The following is an 18,042-nucleotide window of genomic DNA, read 5'->3' as shown; positions in this document are numbered from 1 at the left end:
CCCTCAGGCAGGGAATACTAATGACTAGGGTAGGCAAGCACAACCTGTCATCAGAGTAAATTTAGGAGCAGGAGGCCCCATCATCCCTCAGGCAGGGCATACTAATGACTGGGGTAGGTAGGCACAAACTGCCACCAGAGTATATCTAGAAACAGGAAGTCCCATCATCCCTCAGGCAGAACGTACTAATGACTTTTTTTTTACTCTTTCCGCCCTGTGGGCACTCTTTTAGCAGCCAATTATGGGTTTGGCCAGGCCCACAATGAGGCAGCCGGGTGGTGAGGGACAGAGCCCGACTTATCTGGACAGACTATCCCCCCAAAATTCCTGGGGATTTATTGACCTGTCCAGATTCAAACCCGGGTCCCCCAGAGTGGTAGGCTGACACCTTGACTGCTTGGCCATTCGGCCTCATAGTGCATACTAATGACTAAGGTAAATAAAGACACCCTGTCACCAGAATAAATCTAGGAGCAGGAGACCCATCATCTCTCAAGCAGGACATACTTATGCCTTCGGTAGATAGACATCTGTCACCAGAGTAAGTGGTGGAACAGGAGTCATCCATCAGGTATAGTAAACCATGCCTGAAAGTGGGAAACATAATCTTCTCGGCAGAGCATATCAATGTCTGAGGTAGATAGGCACACATCTGTTATTAGACCAAATTTTGGAGCAGAGGCCCCCATCATCCCCCAAAATCAAATGCCTGGAATGAAAAAGTGGACAACTAAATATGGGCTTTCAGGCAAAGCAAACCAATGCCTGGAGAAGGTAAACACACACGTCATCAGACTATTGTAGAAGGAAGTCCCCATCATCTGGTAAATGGTGGGAAGAGGAAATCAATGCTTAAGGTATACGTTAAATTATAATAATAATAAAATAATAAAAAATAAAATAACCGATCCCATTGTTTTAATTTTTATCTTATAGCTTAAGGTATAGTTCATCCAGTGTAGTTATTCCCTTCGTTGTTTAAAAAAGCGTCTTTCCTACTTTACAAATAGACTGATTTAGTCCGCGCCTACTTGTATTGAGGGTGACAACTAAAGTCACAAGACAATAGGTAGTCATATCTGTCACCAGAACGAAGCTTGAGGCAGCAGCCCTTGTCATTCCCCAGAATTAATGCCTGGAATAGTATTGATTTTACTGTTTACCTGAAAGCATGTTTTTACAACTAAACATGCTTTCAGTTAAAACATATCAATATATGGATAGGAAGACAACCTCACACAAGAACAAATCTTGGAGTAGGAATGTCTTGGAATCTCCCAGGCAGAACAAACCAATGCCTGAAAATGAAAAACGGATGACTAAACATAGCATTCTTGGCAGAGTATATCGATGCCAGGTGTAAGTAGGATTTTACAGCAGATTTTGGAGTTGGAAATTCCTGTCATCCTCATGGCAGAGCAAATGAATGCCTGGAATAGACGTTAAATGCATCCTTGGCAGTGCCTCTTAATGGTAACTTGCCCTTGAGGCAAAAACAATTTTTTGTCGTTCTAGCTTTCAGAATAGTTGTCAATAGAGAAAGCACTTCTAGTAGTGGTACTCTTGTATAAATTATTTATCAACTTTAAAGTATATTTATGGGACTTCACTGTATTCGGCTTATTATTATTATTATTATTTTCAACATTTTTAACTATTCTTTTTATTACCCCCACTGAGTTTGCTGCTTGAGGTAATTTCCTCGTCACCTCACCCACTAAGCTGGCCTTGAGCCCTGGTATGACCATGCATCACACGTGTATAGGCCACGTTGTAAGCCATAGCCTATGGCTTTGCCTTCTTTGGGGATCATATTTGTTAAATTTCTTTCCTGTCATTACCTATGTTTGTAGCAATGATTTGTGTTATATAAACTTTTGTATTTGTATTGTGTATGATACGAAGCGTTGCTTCGTATCATATAACCATTGTATTATTTTTTATAATAAATAAACGGCCATGACGTGGCGTCTTTTATGAAGCCCGTCACTTTTTGGTTCGGTATGACTTGAAACGGATCAACGTAGTTGTGTGCGATTTTTTAAACTTACTTGTAAGGTATCCTACTCACTATCTGTGAACACATAACTTGCAACAGTGATATATTCAACAATATTATAATATTTTTATTCTACACCTGTATCTATATGCTTCTGAAGAACTTGACCAGAGACCTCAAAATGCTTTAGGATTGGATTGATGAAATAAAGCAACACAATATATGAGCAATTTGTCAATGGCGTGACTGCTAGGAGGACATACAGGGAAATGGTTTCTATTGAGGTGTTACACACATGAAAAAAAAACTCATAAAATTCCACGTCACCTGCCCAGGATCAGGAACGAACCTCAACCAACAGGTTAGCCTGCTTTAAACAGCTCTGAATTTATATTTATTCTGTTTTGATTTAATACTCGGAATTCAGTACCCTTTTTTAAAATTTTAACTTTCTCTGCCATGTGGGCACTAAGAGGGCCTGTTTTTTGCAAGCCCATTATGGGTTCGGCCAGGCTGACAATGGAGCGGCCGGGTGGTGAGGGACGGGGCCCGACATACCCGGACGGTTCCCCCGGAAAAATTCCTGGGGATTATTTGACCCATTCGGATTTGATCCCAGGTCCCCCAGAGCGATAGGCTGCCACCTTACTGCTGGGCCATCCATCCTAAGAAATTCAGTACTAAATCGTATGGTAGAATTTATAAAAATATCAACTATCACGAGTATATTTTTTTATTTTTGACTTATTCTGCCTTGTAAGCATTAAGAGGAGCTTTTCAATCACATCAACCATGACGATAAATGGGGTGGCCGGGTGCTAAGGAACGGGGACCGACATATTCGTGACTACCCATGAATATTTCTTGGGTTGGTTGCCCGGATTCGATCTCGGGTCCCCCAGAATGATAGACTGGCGCTTTAATCACTTTGGCCATCCAACAACCCGATTATTATGGGTTTAGCCTTATATTTTGTAATGTATATAAAAAGGCCTTCATAAAATCTTAAATTGTCAATGATAGATTTCTAATAAAAATAATAGAATCTGTCTTGATTACATCCTCGTTCGACGTAGCCATTGCTTCAGCTTGTGTTCGTCGTGGAGCAGCGCACCAAACGGCGGCCGCAATTTCTGATAAGTTATTTTTCTGAAAAAACTTCGTTGAACTTTGGAGACATTATTAATATAAATAATTTTTATGGCCGTTGAATAAGAAATGTTTCTTTCACAAGAAATGTATAAAATTACAGTACTGCATTAGACTTACGGTACAGTACCTAATTTACATACTGTACGATAGTAAACTCAACTTATTCGCCTAAACTCTCCGTAGCGTGGCGCTGGACGGCGGAAAGTATAGGGTATTAGGGCGGAATTTTAGGGCGGTATAGGAATTAGGGGGGAAAAGTAGGGTGGAAATTAGGTACTGTATATTATATATACAGTACCTAATTTATATATAATACTGTACAGACGATAGTAAATTCAATTTACCCGCCTAAACTCTCCATAACGTAGCGCTGGACGGCGGAAAGTAGTTTGGCTGCCCGATGATATTTTACCGAATTATAGGAGTTTTTTTTACCATGTTTGTACAGATACCGTCGCAATTTTTTCGCCGTCGTATAGGAATCCGAACTATAGGAACCCGTGTTATGGGGGGGTCGACTGTATATCGAATAGGTAATAAAGTTGCGGGTTTAGTTAGGCAGCTAAGAAAACCGGTATTTCGCGAATTCTTGTTACAGTATTTCTTTTGACTACACAGTAGTTTAAGAAGCATTGTTAATATCTCGTAATTAACTCCTTGGTTCACTGTCATTAGAACTAACTATTCGTCCCTTTGGTATAATTATTGGTATTAACCTTTTTCCTAACAGACTTTTTATTCGTTAATTCGCAGAGCGGCCAGATGACTTGCAACGGACCATGAGATAAAATTTCCTCAGGAAAAAAGAAGAGTATTTCGTGCCCATGCGAAAAGAATTTTTTTTTAAACTCTTGCCGCCCTGTGGGTACTAATAGGCCCTGTTAAAATGAGCTTGTTAAAATATAGCTTGCCACATTTTAACAAGCCTATTATGGATTCGGCCAGGCCCACAATGGGTCGGCCGGGTGGTGACGGACGGGGCCCGACATATCCGAACGGACCACCACCTGAAAAATTCCTGGGGATTTTTCCACCTGTTCGGATTCGAACCTAGATCCCCCAAAGCAATAGGCTGCTGCATTGACCGCTCGGCCATCCGTCACTTCCGGTTTATATTACTTCTCGAAGAATGTTTTATTAGTTAATAAACGGCATTATCGACAACCTATTAATTTCTTTGAAAGAGATGCTAAATGACTCAGTTGTTTGTCAAAAAATCCTGGACACAAGAAGGGACAACGTTATAACAAATCGTCATGGTTAAATGTAAACTCAGCCATTCATGCACAAAAGCATGCAGATATTTTGGTTGCACCCTCTGCTGGAATTAACAATTGAAAAAATGTCTCGTCTTATTAATGTAAATTAACCTTGAATTATGTGAGCATTATTTTGACACCTATTCGTGTCATTCATGATTAACTTAATCCGGATAAATATTGATAGGAATTAACTTCCTCAGAATTCAGGAGAAAGTTAATTCCTGTTCCAACATTCATGGGATTTTATTGGAAAAGTCCCTACAATAGTGTCAACATAGATAAACGTTAAACGATTTCACTTAAAAAAATTTTTTCGGTAAGTTCGATTGTGTTGTCACTTAACTTTTTCTTTAAGCATTTTCTACATTTTCAAATTTATGATTGTTACATAAACTAGTTGGCACAAGAAGAAACATAACTGATAATAGTTTTATATTTCATTTTAAAACTAATATGATTGCCACGCTTTTTTCTTTTCACTTTATGTACAGTATCTTTTTTTTTAAACTCTTTCCTCCCTGTGGGCACTAAGAAGACCTCATTTTATCAGGGCCATTATGGATTCAGCCAGGCCCACAATGGGGTGACCGGGTGGTGAGGGACGGGGCTCGACATATCAGAACACCATACCCCGAAAAATTCCTGGGGATTTTACGACCGGTCCTGATTCGAGCCCGGGTCCCCCAGAGTGGTAGGCTGCCACCTTACCTGCTCGGCCATCCGGCCACACGCCATGTACTGTACATTACCTATTACGATTATAGTAAACCAAGCTTTTAAATATATTGCGCAAACAAGAATTCCTAATATTCAACTGCTTTATTATATCGTAATAAAGTTGCCTTAGTTATTAGTACAGATACTTGCAATTATTTTTTTATGTATTTTTATTTTTTTATTTTTATAACTCTTTCCCTCTGTGGGTGCTAAGAAAGTCACTTTTCATACTCGTCGTGGATTCTGCCAGACTGTGGCCAACTCTCCCGGACTTTCTGGGAGATATTAGAATTTGGCAAAATTTTTTAATTCTCGTATTCCTAAATTAAGGCCTTTTCTTCCCGGTCAAGACGACCAACAAAAGTTGATCAACGTCTCGAGATTGAAACAGATTAATTTAAAGAAATGCAACAGCGTTTTGATATTGTTGAGTGTAAAAAGAAAAGTCAAATCTCCCGAAAGTTTATATTCCTGGAATGAAAATCTCCTGAAATCCACTCTTCCAGAGTTGACAGGGAGATTGTAGGCCAAGCCCACAATGAATGCGATCGTATGGTAAGAGATGGAGCCTGACATATCCGGGACAGACCATCGCAGAAATTTTTCGATCGCCCGGATTCGATCCCGGGTCCCTCAGAGCGGTAGGCTGATACACTAACCGCCTCGACCACCCGACAATTAGGCTCATAGTAGGTTCAACTAGGCCCAGAATAGGTGTTTGGGTGGTGAGGAACGGGGATCGACATATCCAGGATAGACCGTCTGCGAAAAATTCCTATGGGTTCAGATTCCATCCAGAATCCCAAGAGCGGTAGGCTGAATTCTTTAATGCTTCGGCCATTCGAGAGGAGGCAAAGTGAATTTGACCACATTTCTTACTGTTTTATTTCTTTAGTTTCTGATAGACGTATAAATGCGATACAAATAAAAAAATATCAAAAACCAAATATTTTTTTAATAATAAAATATTGAATTATATAATATTTTATTTAATAATATTCTCCAACCAGCGACCAGCACAAAATAACAGAACTAGTAATCGCATAGAATTAATTAAAAGGGCTTCCTAGTTCCCTCAGGGAGGAAAGAGTCAAAAATAAGAAAATAAAACTATATTATAAATGAATTATTAAAATTAATTTAACATTAATTAGTATTAAAATTCTTTAATATTAATTATTAAAAGTATTATTTTAAAATAAATATTCAATAATAAAAATGTAAATATGACAGCTGATAAAATAATTATGTAGCAAAATGCCAGAAAACAGGTGGCGCTGAATAGTACATTAGGACCGGTACTAGTGTAAACAAATCGTAGAATGTGCACAATATACGAATAGATTATAGTGTTGTAGCATTAGTAGCGTTAATCAAAATGGATAATGTTGAAGATGAAACATCAGAAACGACAAATGTAAGCTAAATAATTATTAGTTAAAGTATCATTGTTGGAGGTCATTTTTAACGCTTAGCACAAACCACTTTTTCCAGGCAAATATCGATTTTCGGATAAATCTGCATTTCAGCTTAAAATATATATAAATAATTATGTTCTATTATGAACAGTGAGTTATATAACATATCGCTAGGTCAAAAATAAATTAGAAATAAGAAAATTTACTCGAATTTGAAACAAAAGTGACTAGAACGTACCAGAACCGCCACCATATTGAAATTCTAAGCGCGCCACTGGCGCGCCGTCTATGATTCGCAACCTTCAATAATTTAGAAATTTAATTTTTTCTTTAAATTTAAAAACTACTTATTTATAATTGCTAAAAATAATTTTTATTAAGTTAATGAATGACAATCAGGTTAACTGTTAGGATATATTTTTCTTATATTTCTTTCCATCTTTTGGCACTAAAAGGATTTTTTCCATGCCCATCGTGCATGACGGGCGGATGGCCGAGCGGTCAAGATGGCAGCCTACCGATCTGGGGGACCCGGGATCGAATCCGGACAGGTCAAATAATCCCCAGGAATTTTTCAGGGGGTGGTCCATTCGGATACATCGGACCCTGTCCCTCACTACCCACCGCCCCATTGTGGGCCTGTTGCATCCATAATTGGCTTGCAACAGGAGGCCCTCTTAGTGCCCACAGCGCGGAAAGATAGAAAAAAAAAAGCCCATTGTATATTTGGCTAGGCTCTTAATGGGCGGTGATAGACGGAGCCCAACAAATCCTCGAAATATTACCCAAAAAATTTCCTAGGATTTTTCGACTAGATTCGGATTCAATCCTGGAACCACCAGAGTGAGTGTCTGATGCCTTACCATCTCGGCCGTCCAACTGGTTGATTTAGGATATTATTACCAACTTTATTGTTTTTTTTTTTTTTTTTTATAGGCGGCATATATGCATACGGACCATAATTTCGTAACCCTATTTTTGATCATACTAATTGTATTGGGCATTGCATTTCATCTGATATCCAAAGATCTACATATTGATATCCCAACTGCCATATTTCAGATATTTCATACTGTACAGTACATAGCTTTGAAAATTTCCATTCTTTCCTAAAGGCGACATATATACAGGGTGTATCAGTACAATGGCTACAAACTTTCAGGAGAAATAGAGTATACCTAGATGATGGGAAATTATATAGCAATGCATGGTCAGAAACGCTTTCCTGGCATGGTAGTAACGACACAAAACACAAGAAAGGAAGGACACGAACAGGGTGAGAAAACATGTTTATTATTCTTGCGCACACGCAACGTCATCTGATGCTTCGGTTTACGTAGCGACTTCTATCGCGTACACCAGCCAAAGACATCCCAGCATTTTTTCTGTACTAAGAATAATAAACATGTTTTCTCACCCTTTTCGCGTCCTTCCTTTCTTGTGTTTTGTGTCGTCACTACCACACCAGGAAAGCATTTCCGACCATGCATTGCTATGTGATTTCCCATCATCTAGGTGTACCCTATCTCTCCTGAAAGTTTGTAACCACTGTACTGATACATCCTGTTCTAACTCCGTAAGTTAGTCGAGCTACAATATTTTGGGCTTTGCATATTATCTGAATTCGGTCTGTGTGTCAAGGCAGTTCAAGTGTCAGCCTACCGCTCTGGGGGACCGGGATTGCATCCGGGTGATCGAAAAATTTCTGTGAGGGTCTGTTCCCATCTCTTACCATACAATCACATTCATTGTAGGTTTGGCCTACAATCTCCCTGTCAATTCTGGAAGAGTGGATTTCAGGAGATTTTTATTCCAGGAGCACATTTAAAACTTTATGGTTTCTTGTTCTAAATGTAGTTATGTTCTTGCTTTTTTTTTCAATTTAAAAAATCTGTTCGAAAAGTTTTGTTTGAATCTGTGTCTGCCCCATTACTGCTTCAATAGCACTAGCAGCAAAATAAAACGTTCTTTAAATGTCCTTAACGCCATTTTTTGTAAAAGTTTCTCTTAAGATGATATGAGTTTGATATAATCAACAATACTGATAATGAAATGCTCTATTTGTAACAGATATACACAAGTATTTTTTTTTTTATTTAGTAAATTTATATTTGAAGATTAATCAGACATCGTCAGCAATGAATTTACTAAAAATTGCACAATCTAAAATGAATAAATTAGCATAAAAACATTTCTGAAATAGTAAACATTATTGAAAAATCAATATATATATTTCATCATTCAAATAAATGAATAAACTGAAATATTCTTATAATTTATAAGTAGACATGCTCTGTTTTTTGTCATAAAATATCTAAAAGTTCATTTCTAAGTTCATCAAATAATAATACATTATTTTACGTTGAATGCTTTTTAAATCTGTTTATTTTATTCAATTATATTAAAAAAATAGAAAGAATGCTTAGAAAATTGATAATTTAAATTGAATAATTGAATAATTTTTTTACTATTTTGATTAAAAATTTAAAATGCATTTTATTTGTTGAGGTTTCAAATTTATATTTTCAGGTAACAATTTTGCATAATCAGCCATATGATGAATCGATAGAGGCAGAAATATCAGATGACAAAGGTACTGAAGAAAATATATAAATTAATTAATCTGATCTGAACTTGCTATTTCTTAAGTTATTTCTTTCAATATTAGTGTAAATTTCATTACGCAATAGGTATTTGTAAAATTAATTAATATGCAATTATATAGAACTAATTCGTAGTTCTATCAAATTTTTTTTATCAAATCTTCTGCTTCATCTTTGCTTTTTCCCATGTTTACATGGGGTCATCATTCCCATCCTTAATCTGTCTTCTCCACTTCTCTATCCAGTTCATCCATTCCCTCTCTCCCAAATCCTCTGCCACCTTGTCTCTCTATCTCTGCTTTGGTCTTCCCCACGTCCTCCTTCCTGTCATTTCCAACTTCCTAATTCTCTTTCCAACATAATCCTCACTTCTCTCCACATGCCCAAACCATCTTAATCTACTTTCCTGCATTGTCTTACAGGATGCATCTTGATAGATGATGATAATATGTAAAAATGATAATAATATGAGAAAATGTAAGATGATAATAAGTTTAAAAAAAGCCCATCAAATGGTGAAGGGGATTGACCTTGAATGGAGCAGGCAAACCACAAAACCAGACAAATGCCGCAGTAAAAACATTGTTCTCGTGCATTTTCCTGTTTTAGTGTAAAAACAGTATATAGTCTGTTTATCCGAAAGGAATAAGCTTTGTAATAGAGAAAAAGTTTTAAAAATCGGTTCAGTAGATTCCGAGATTACTTCTAGCAAACAAACATGCATTTTATTATAGATAATACAAATAGATAGATTAACCTTCATTGTTTACCTGAATTGCAGGGATGGATTTACATAGGGACTAATAGGACTTAAGCCCTGGGTCGCCAGGTGTCAAGGGCCCACAGAAATTGAATTATTATTATAAATTTTTTATAATTTTTCATTAACAATGAACACTTATCATATAGTAAAAAATAGTTAATACTATAAATTATTGTTATTATTATATTATTATTATTTGTTTTATTGTAATCAGTGTAACGTAATTGGTCAATAATTAATCAATGTAAATATATTTTTATTTCTTACTTTTTTTTTTATGTAAGATATAACATTTGTCATTGAACACCATTTCATAAATAAATATATTTCAACTCAGATTTTGATGTTATTAAAAATGAATTTTAAAACCCCCATTTAAAGATTCTTAGTCTAATAAAAAAAAGGGGGCCCCATTGGACTTCAATAAGCCGTAGGCTCCGAAAAACCTAGATCCGCCCCTGAATAAATGCAAATTTTTTAAAATAACATATTTAAAAAGAAACTTATTTTGAATTCTTAACATAAAATATATTTATTTCTTTCTATATTAGATTATTATATTGCATTTAAAAGTTTATTACAATTGATAAACAAACTTACTACTGCTACTTTTAGTAGTAAAAATTCCAAATCTTAAAAATTAACGTTATTTTAATATAATAATATCTGTTGATTACTAAAAATAAATAACAAAAGTAATATATTACTTTATAACTTTTTTAAAAATTATCAAATGAATATTTTTGATTATTTCCATTTACTTTTTAAATACTGTACACTGCTCACAAAATTAGGTGATATTTCAAAATGAATATAAAGTGATAAAAAAAGAAGCATTTGATTTTTTTTTTATTAAACAAAGAACATCAGAAAAGCAAACGACAAAGTAAGTTGTTTGATTATGCAAATGAAAATCAAAACCAACTTTTATTTCATTGGTGAAAATGTACTGTACAAATGGCTAAAAGTACTGGCAAATCTGCACGTTCCCTGATCTTGAAAGTGCATATCCTGCAATTTCCCAGCCCTTTCAATGCCCCTGCAACACGATTTGCCCGAATGCGAAGCCTGGAGAGCCATAGGACGTCTTGACACAGACAACAGTGGCAACAGCACTTTGAATATTCCAAAGCGTGATTAGCAGACTGGAATTGTTTTCAAAAGACTGGCACATTACGATGAAGATGAGGGCAGGGTCGCCCATCTGCCACAACAGCAAGAGATTACTGCTACTTGACGTTATTAACAAGAAGGAACAGACGCATCAATGCAACAAAGCTGCGGGTACAGTTTCTTGCTGCCACTAGATGACGGATATGCACCCAGACCATACGAAATTGGCTCCATCTGTGTTGGATTGCATGCCTGGTGACCAATGGTATGCATTCCGTTACCTGCTGAACACCCGATAACCTGTAGAAGGTGGGTTGATGAGTATCGTAATTAGACCTGTGATGAGTGGTCAACTGTCCTCTTCTCTGATGAGTCACGATTCAGTCTGCAGCCTGACAATCATTGTGTCCTGATCTGGCGTGAATGAAGAACACGGGAGAATCCACGTTTCGTGCGAGAAAGTGACTTCTTCGGTTGTGGAATCATGGTGTGGGCTGGCATCAGCATTGGTGGTCGTACCGACCTCCACGTCATCAGAAATGGATCACTGACTGCTGTCAGATATCGAGATGAGGTCCGCACCCTATCGTGGTACCCTATGCTGAAGCAGTTGGAAACAACTTTCTTTTCATTAACGATAATGCAAGGCCCCACCGTGCGCATCTTGTCAACAACGCGCTTCAGGGGGCATGAATCGAACACTGGTCTTCTGCACGTGAAGACTGGTCTTCACGTGCAGGGATTAAAACAGAAACAATTCAAACGTCTAATGTTTACAAAGTCGTAAAGGCATGGCAACAAAAAGGGCTTTTGTTAGAGCGTTTTTTTTTTAATTACAGTATGTTTTGGTTAACCGAATAATATTGAATAAGGCCCACGACTGATATACATCTGTTTGACTGTCTATACTGCGTTTTTGAGTTTGAGATCCCAGATCTTGAGTCTTTGGTCATTCTGTTGCTCGGGCGAATTACTATTATATTGGAAAGTGTATTAGATTTTTTATATTTATGGAGTTGAGTAATATTTCAGCTATATTAAACGATTTGTACGGTTTTGTTTTTGTCAAGGAAAGTTAGAAACATGTATTATATTATTAATGCAAATGGTTGGTCTCAATGTGTTTTTTCACGAAAAGAACGATGCGCAGGAGTATGCTTTTCCCGGACAAGAAAAAAATTCGTTTTGGATCTGGTGTTTTTAAAAATTAATCTGTGAAATGGAAAAAAGTTTTTCATTTCATCCAATTATATGGCGATTTCCATACAATTATCGTTTCCGACATTTTCATCTTAGGGTACGTTCGTAAATTAGAACGAGTTAAACGAGAATGACATCATCGTTATTCTTATTTCGTTCGACTTTTCGAACGATTCGTTTATAACTAAATGGATGTTTCTAAAATCGAAGATATGAATGTTGCTAGTTCAGTCTTATCCGAAATATTTTTCTTAGATTGCTTCGGGTGGACAGTTACTTCAATCGTTTCACCTTTTCACAATTTAAACACTCAAGTAGATTTAGAAACATCGATATCGTCGGGCGCCATTTTCTTAACGAAGTAAACTAATTCTTTCCTTCGTGAGCTTCGTTAGAGTTTCGTACGAAACGTCATCACCGCAGAGCATGCTCACTGAACGAGACTACCACTTTTTGAACGATTCATTTCTAACGCGTTTAACTTGTTTGATTTTACGAACGTACCCTTAGGGCTAGTACATATTAGACGTTGGACGTTGCATTAAACGCGCGTTAGCAGCGTACATACCACGCGTTTAGCTCGGCACTCGACGACCGTTCGCACTAGCTCAGTTTGGAAATGGACATGAAAGTAATTTCTTGTGTGTGGCTCCTGTATCGTCGCTACAAAAGACAATGGCAGAGGCAAAGAGAATTTTGGGTACACCCAATATTACGAGATAGACTGACGCATGGAATGTTTGTGACGTTGTATCCAAAATTAAAACCAAAACATTATGAACCCAAGTTTTTTAATTACTGTATTTTAGAATGTCTATAAAATCATTTGACGATGGTTGGTCTCTTTTGGATTTCATCAATAAATCGATCAGTATCGAAATGAACGTTCTCCATTTCTACCAACGTGCGTCCACTCCACCCGAAAGCGCGCGATCGAATGTACAACAAAATGGCAGCACATGTATCTCAAAGCTCGCGGCTGACGCTCACGAAACGCGCTTTCTAACCAAAATCTGTCAACGCGCGTTTGCGGGTGCTATGCAGAACTCTTGGTTCTTTAAAACGCGCGTTACCAAAGAGCGCGCTTCAAAACGCCTAATGTGTACACAGCCTAAGTAAAGGTCTAAAAAAGTTTCCTTATGTTTCCTTTCCATTGTGGAATAAGACCAATTGACGCAATGTTGGTCATTCTTTGTTTTCTCTTGATTGGACGTTCTTGCATTGGTTTTCTCCTCCTCTTAAACTATTAATTCTTCGAAATAAAATAGGCATCAGTGGATTATAAATGGCGACGCTTCAGTAATTTCCGTGATGTGTACATTTATAGAATACAGTAGAGCGTCGTTTATCCGAATCAATTGGGGAATGGGGTTGTTCGGATAACTTATTTTTCGGATAACCGATTGTGCACGAAAAAATATATTAAACTATCCCATGTTGAAATTTTTCTCCGTTGCATGTCGCTTCGCGTTGAATTTTCGTCAATGTTAAGCCTAATGTAAACTTTTTAAAATAATCGTGGCTATTGTACCGTTAAAAATTATTTCTTTATTTTTTACAAACGAAATAAATACAAAAAAATATATATTGTAGAAGTTTATATAGTATCAAAAACGTTCCATTCAGCACGGCACACAGTCCTCAGAAAAACACCACACAAAAGTGCCAGTGCTGCCAGCTAAAACACACACATCAACAAAAAAATATATTGGAGTAGCCCAAGATATAGCCACAGATTGCAACGCCACAACACTAGCGAAAATTTAAATTTGCCGACTGGAATTCTTTCGGATAAACGACGCTATACTGTAATTCAAAAAAGATTTTATATGGAATATAAAGTTTGCTATAAGGAGTATATTAATAAAGGTGCAGAGTTGACCAGTTAATTTATATATTGAACCAACAGAAAACTTTATTAATAATAGCTATTCCTTAAAAAAAGATTCATATGGGCCAGTTATTTTATACCCGGTAATATTTGAGCGTATATTATTTAGCTATCTTTTTGGTCCTGTGTTTCTTGTGCAATCAGTAATTTCCAACAGTTTAATACTGTATAAGAGGTTATTCTTCATATAAATGAAATGACGTAAATTCATATAACTGATGATGTAAATTCATCAATAATGACTGTTTCTCTTCAAAGTGACTTGATTTATCTTAGTAAATCGATGAATTAACGAATTAATTTTTTGAAGTCCACTGTAATGTGTTTTTTATTATTAAAATATCAAATGTATTTTCCCTTTACTGTAGGAAATTCTTTAATTCAATACGTATAGTTCTTAATTATGACCTATTGTGGGCATTAGCATTTTCATCGTCATTGAATAAGGTATATTTTCTGTTTAACAAGTTATCTTCCTTATACCTTTGGTCAGTAATAAGGCTTTACTGTAAACTAAAAGCGTCAATAGATTATTTCAGCTTTTGAAATAAATGTAAATAATCGTGCCATTATGCCGCTAGGAACGCATATGCGATTTTCTGTTGCACGACTAAAGATAATATGTGCTTGTCGAGACTTGTACCTCTATAAAACGTCTTAGCGGCCTTAATTAAGTATTCTATTGCGACTTTCGTCCAAAATGGCGATTTTTCTAGCAGACGATTGTTAGATTGCATTGGGGCTGTCTATAAATGACGTCCACACTGGAAGGTGGAGGAGAGGAGTATCATTGGACATCCGTTTATTTCATTAAATTGTGTACAGTTTATGCATTTTATTATATTTATTTCGGAATTTTTTGCATGTTTCGTTTCTATTTATGGTATCTATCATTCATAAAGTGATAAAGTTTTTAAGGGAGGTCGAGTTTTATTGGACGTCCGAAGAGGGGAGGGATTGCTGAAACTTAGACAAACTGGAACGGGAGAGTCGAGGAATAAAAATTTCAAGAAAAATGTGGACGTGATTTATGGACAGCCCTTTACTTTCTATATTTAGCGCTTTAGTTTTTTATGGAACAAAACGCCATCTCGTGTGCAAAATATAAGTCTCGCCAAATTCCGCAAAATCTCAAGTTATAAATCATTTTATTGTTATATAATGGCGTCTGCCAGCGGGAAAGGTAAATTGATTTAATTTTAATTGAATTTTACTGTTTTATATTCTTTCTTTGTGCTTCTCCCTTGAATGATATAAAAATTGCGTTAAGCAGCAAATTGATGAATTTGTGTTTAAAAAATCTGAATATTGCATCAGCAATTATAAGTATTTATTCGAATTTTACGAAGAATTTACCTAAGCACTGGCAATGCTTGAGAACGGTAAAGAAGATACTGGGCTCACTTCAAGCTCAGTTTGGGACCTTAACAGAACTGTAGGGCATAGTCATAGGAACAAAAATATCAAAGGAACCATACCTCTATGAGCGACCCTTCATGAGATATAGTCCCCCCAAAATGACTCTATGTGAACTATTTGAGACCATCTTTAAAGTAGTCATCTTCTGCAGCTGTACAATTCTGCATGCATTCGTATCATTTGTCAAAGTGATACTGTAAGCATTTTTTGTGATGATTTTAAAGGCTCTATCTTCTGAAACTTTCATTGATCTTTCCTGTTAGTGGTTTATCTGCAAGAAAGGCATAGGAAAATATTTTCTTGATCTCCTTACTCCTTAATTCTGCTCCACAATCTTTTATAGGAGTTTTGCATCCCTTCAACTTCTTTCCTTATTTTATTCCTAAAATAAGAGAGAAGTTGGAGAGGTGCAAATTCCAATAAGCAACAGAGTGGAAACTGTAGCAACAAAGCATAAAAGGCATAGCTTCCGGGACTGATTTCACAAGTTATATACTTAGATGCTAGTAGAAGTGTGTAGATATAGAAAGTGCTTACTTTAAAGGTAGTGTGATGTAAGAATTTGTGTGTTATATAATAAAATCTATGCCAAAAGTACGGTTTATTTTTTACTTTACTGTGCATCTAATATAATAATACCACATTGATCTCCACACTGACTGATAAGAAATTTTTGAGTAGAAGCAGAATTTTTACAAAATATAAAATAGTGCTTATGTAAATGTTATATATTTTAATTCTTACAAGGCATCAAAATGTTAGTTACCCTCCAGCACCTTAGAACATCATGATGTCAACTGGATAATTAATTTAAGCTTGAATTGCTTATTTTAAATTCATTTTTTATTAATTTGCTCTCCATTATTTTAAATAATTTTTTTTATTTTATTTTTCCATTATTTATTTATTTATTTAGCGTATGGCTACACATCTAATTGTTAACAAGAACAGAAAGCAGAAAAAGTAAGAACACAAATCATAAATGTAAATCTAAGTTAGAAATATAATTTAAAGCACTTTCAGTCATAATCAAGAAGTCACTCAGTTGTCCCGAAAAAGATCTTACTGGACAATCTTCCAAGATATGATGTATAGTCTGTCTTTCAGCACCACAGTCACACTGTGGGGATGCAACTTTTCCCCACCTAAAAAGACTGTCCCTGCACAACCCATGTTTGGTCCGAATCCTATTTAACACACTTCAAAGATTTCTGGATAACTCAAATCCAGGTGGTCGCTTTGTGATACAAGGAAGTTGTCGACTGTCCACCGAAGAGACATCAGCCCAGAGCCTTTTCCAAGATTCAGTGAGGTTGAAATTATTGGAATGCAGGGATTTAGCTCTTATAAGAGGAGGGTGTCTTGATTTAAGTCGATTTATGTTGAGGTCATCAATATCCTGATGGATCGGAAGTTGTGAATTAGACAATATTTTCCTATATTCCCTGAGCAAAGTGCTGTCCCTTCGGAGTGCAGATGGAGGGATATGGCTCAAAATAGGTAACCAGTGAATAGGAGTTGATTTAATAGTACCTGCTAGCAACTTTTGGCGTCCAAATAATCCATAGGATCTCCTGGACAATACACATCTTTTTCTTTAACTATTTTTCCATTGATTATTCTTTATTAGATTTTTTGTAATACAGATATGAGTATATCATGAAGTAATTAAAATGCTGGAGTTGGATTACCAAAGGCAATCAGGATGAGACTGTTACTATATAATACAATTAAACCAATGTTTTATGCTTAACTTATGACAAAATTCTGCAATGGAATTTTGTCATCAAGTCAAGAATTACTAGAAATTTACCATCAACCATATCATTGTCCATCTTGGAATTCTAACATCATTTTAATGGCACAATATTAGATGTCATTCTAGACAATCTACATTTTTGAAAAATGGAATTGACATGTAAATACAATTTTTCTTTGTTTTCTGTTTTTGTTTTTTTTTTTTTTTTGAAGTTTACACTTACACAATTTTCTTACAATGGGAGCTAGGCCTTTACATAGCATTTCCTTGCTCAGAAAAGAAAAATATTTTATTTCCTACAGTATTTTTCTGGAAGAGGAAACTAGACTCTCTCAATATACAAATCAGTGATTTATTTGTATTAAATATAATAATATCAATATTTTATACACAAAATTAAAAATTTTGAATACTTCATCTTATTCAAAATACTGTCATCAAGAATAGATAAATGTGATGGATATAGAATGTCCTTTATGTTTATGACTTTATCTTTTAATTTCTAATTGTTAATTAATAAATTTAGTACATAAAAATATGAAAGTATTCATTGAAATTTAATTTTTGTTATAATTAATCAATGTCAATGTTTGTTTACAGTAGATGAGACTAAAAATGATGGTGATGCTGTAATTGAAAGTTTAAAACAGTCACTTGATTTAGTAAGTAATTAATATATTTAATTGTTATTTTTAATTAAAAATTTAAATAAATAATTTTAAAGAATAATAGCTTGTTAATAATTA

At 35.6% G+C, this 18,042-nt stretch overlaps 2 protein-coding genes across 2 annotated transcripts in view; both read left to right on the top strand.

Moving 5' to 3' along the window:
- Positions 1-4,702, top strand: part of LOC111625417 (craniofacial development protein 2-like) — a 6,846-nt gene extending 2,144 nt beyond the window's left edge. The window contains exon 2 of the mRNA XM_023368559.1: positions 4,598-4,702. Within this exon, the coding sequence (XP_023224327.1) occupies positions 4,598-4,702 (105 nt within the window). The remainder of the gene's footprint in view (positions 1-4,597) is intronic.
- A 1,676-nt stretch (positions 4,703-6,378) lies between these two features.
- The window catches only part of LOC111625416 (intraflagellar transport protein 46 homolog), a 52,163-nt gene continuing 40,499 nt past the window's right edge, over positions 6,379-18,042 (top strand). Inside the window, exons 1-3 of the mRNA XM_023368558.1 lie at positions 6,379-6,547; positions 9,078-9,141; positions 17,897-17,958. Of these exons, the coding sequence (XP_023224326.1) occupies positions 6,509-6,547; positions 9,078-9,141; positions 17,897-17,958 (165 nt within the window). The 5' untranslated portion in view covers positions 6,379-6,508. The remainder of the gene's footprint in view (positions 6,548-9,077; positions 9,142-17,896; positions 17,959-18,042) is intronic.

This window comes from Centruroides sculpturatus, unplaced genomic scaffold (assembly GCF_000671375.1).
Source record: "Centruroides sculpturatus isolate CEXI.00-Female unplaced genomic scaffold, Cexi_2.0 scaffold420, whole genome shotgun sequence".
Lineage (NCBI taxonomy): Eukaryota > Metazoa > Arthropoda > Arachnida > Scorpiones > Buthidae > Centruroides > Centruroides sculpturatus.
Note: the sequence above shows the minus strand (reverse complement) of the source record. Positions and strands in the feature narration are given on the sequence as shown.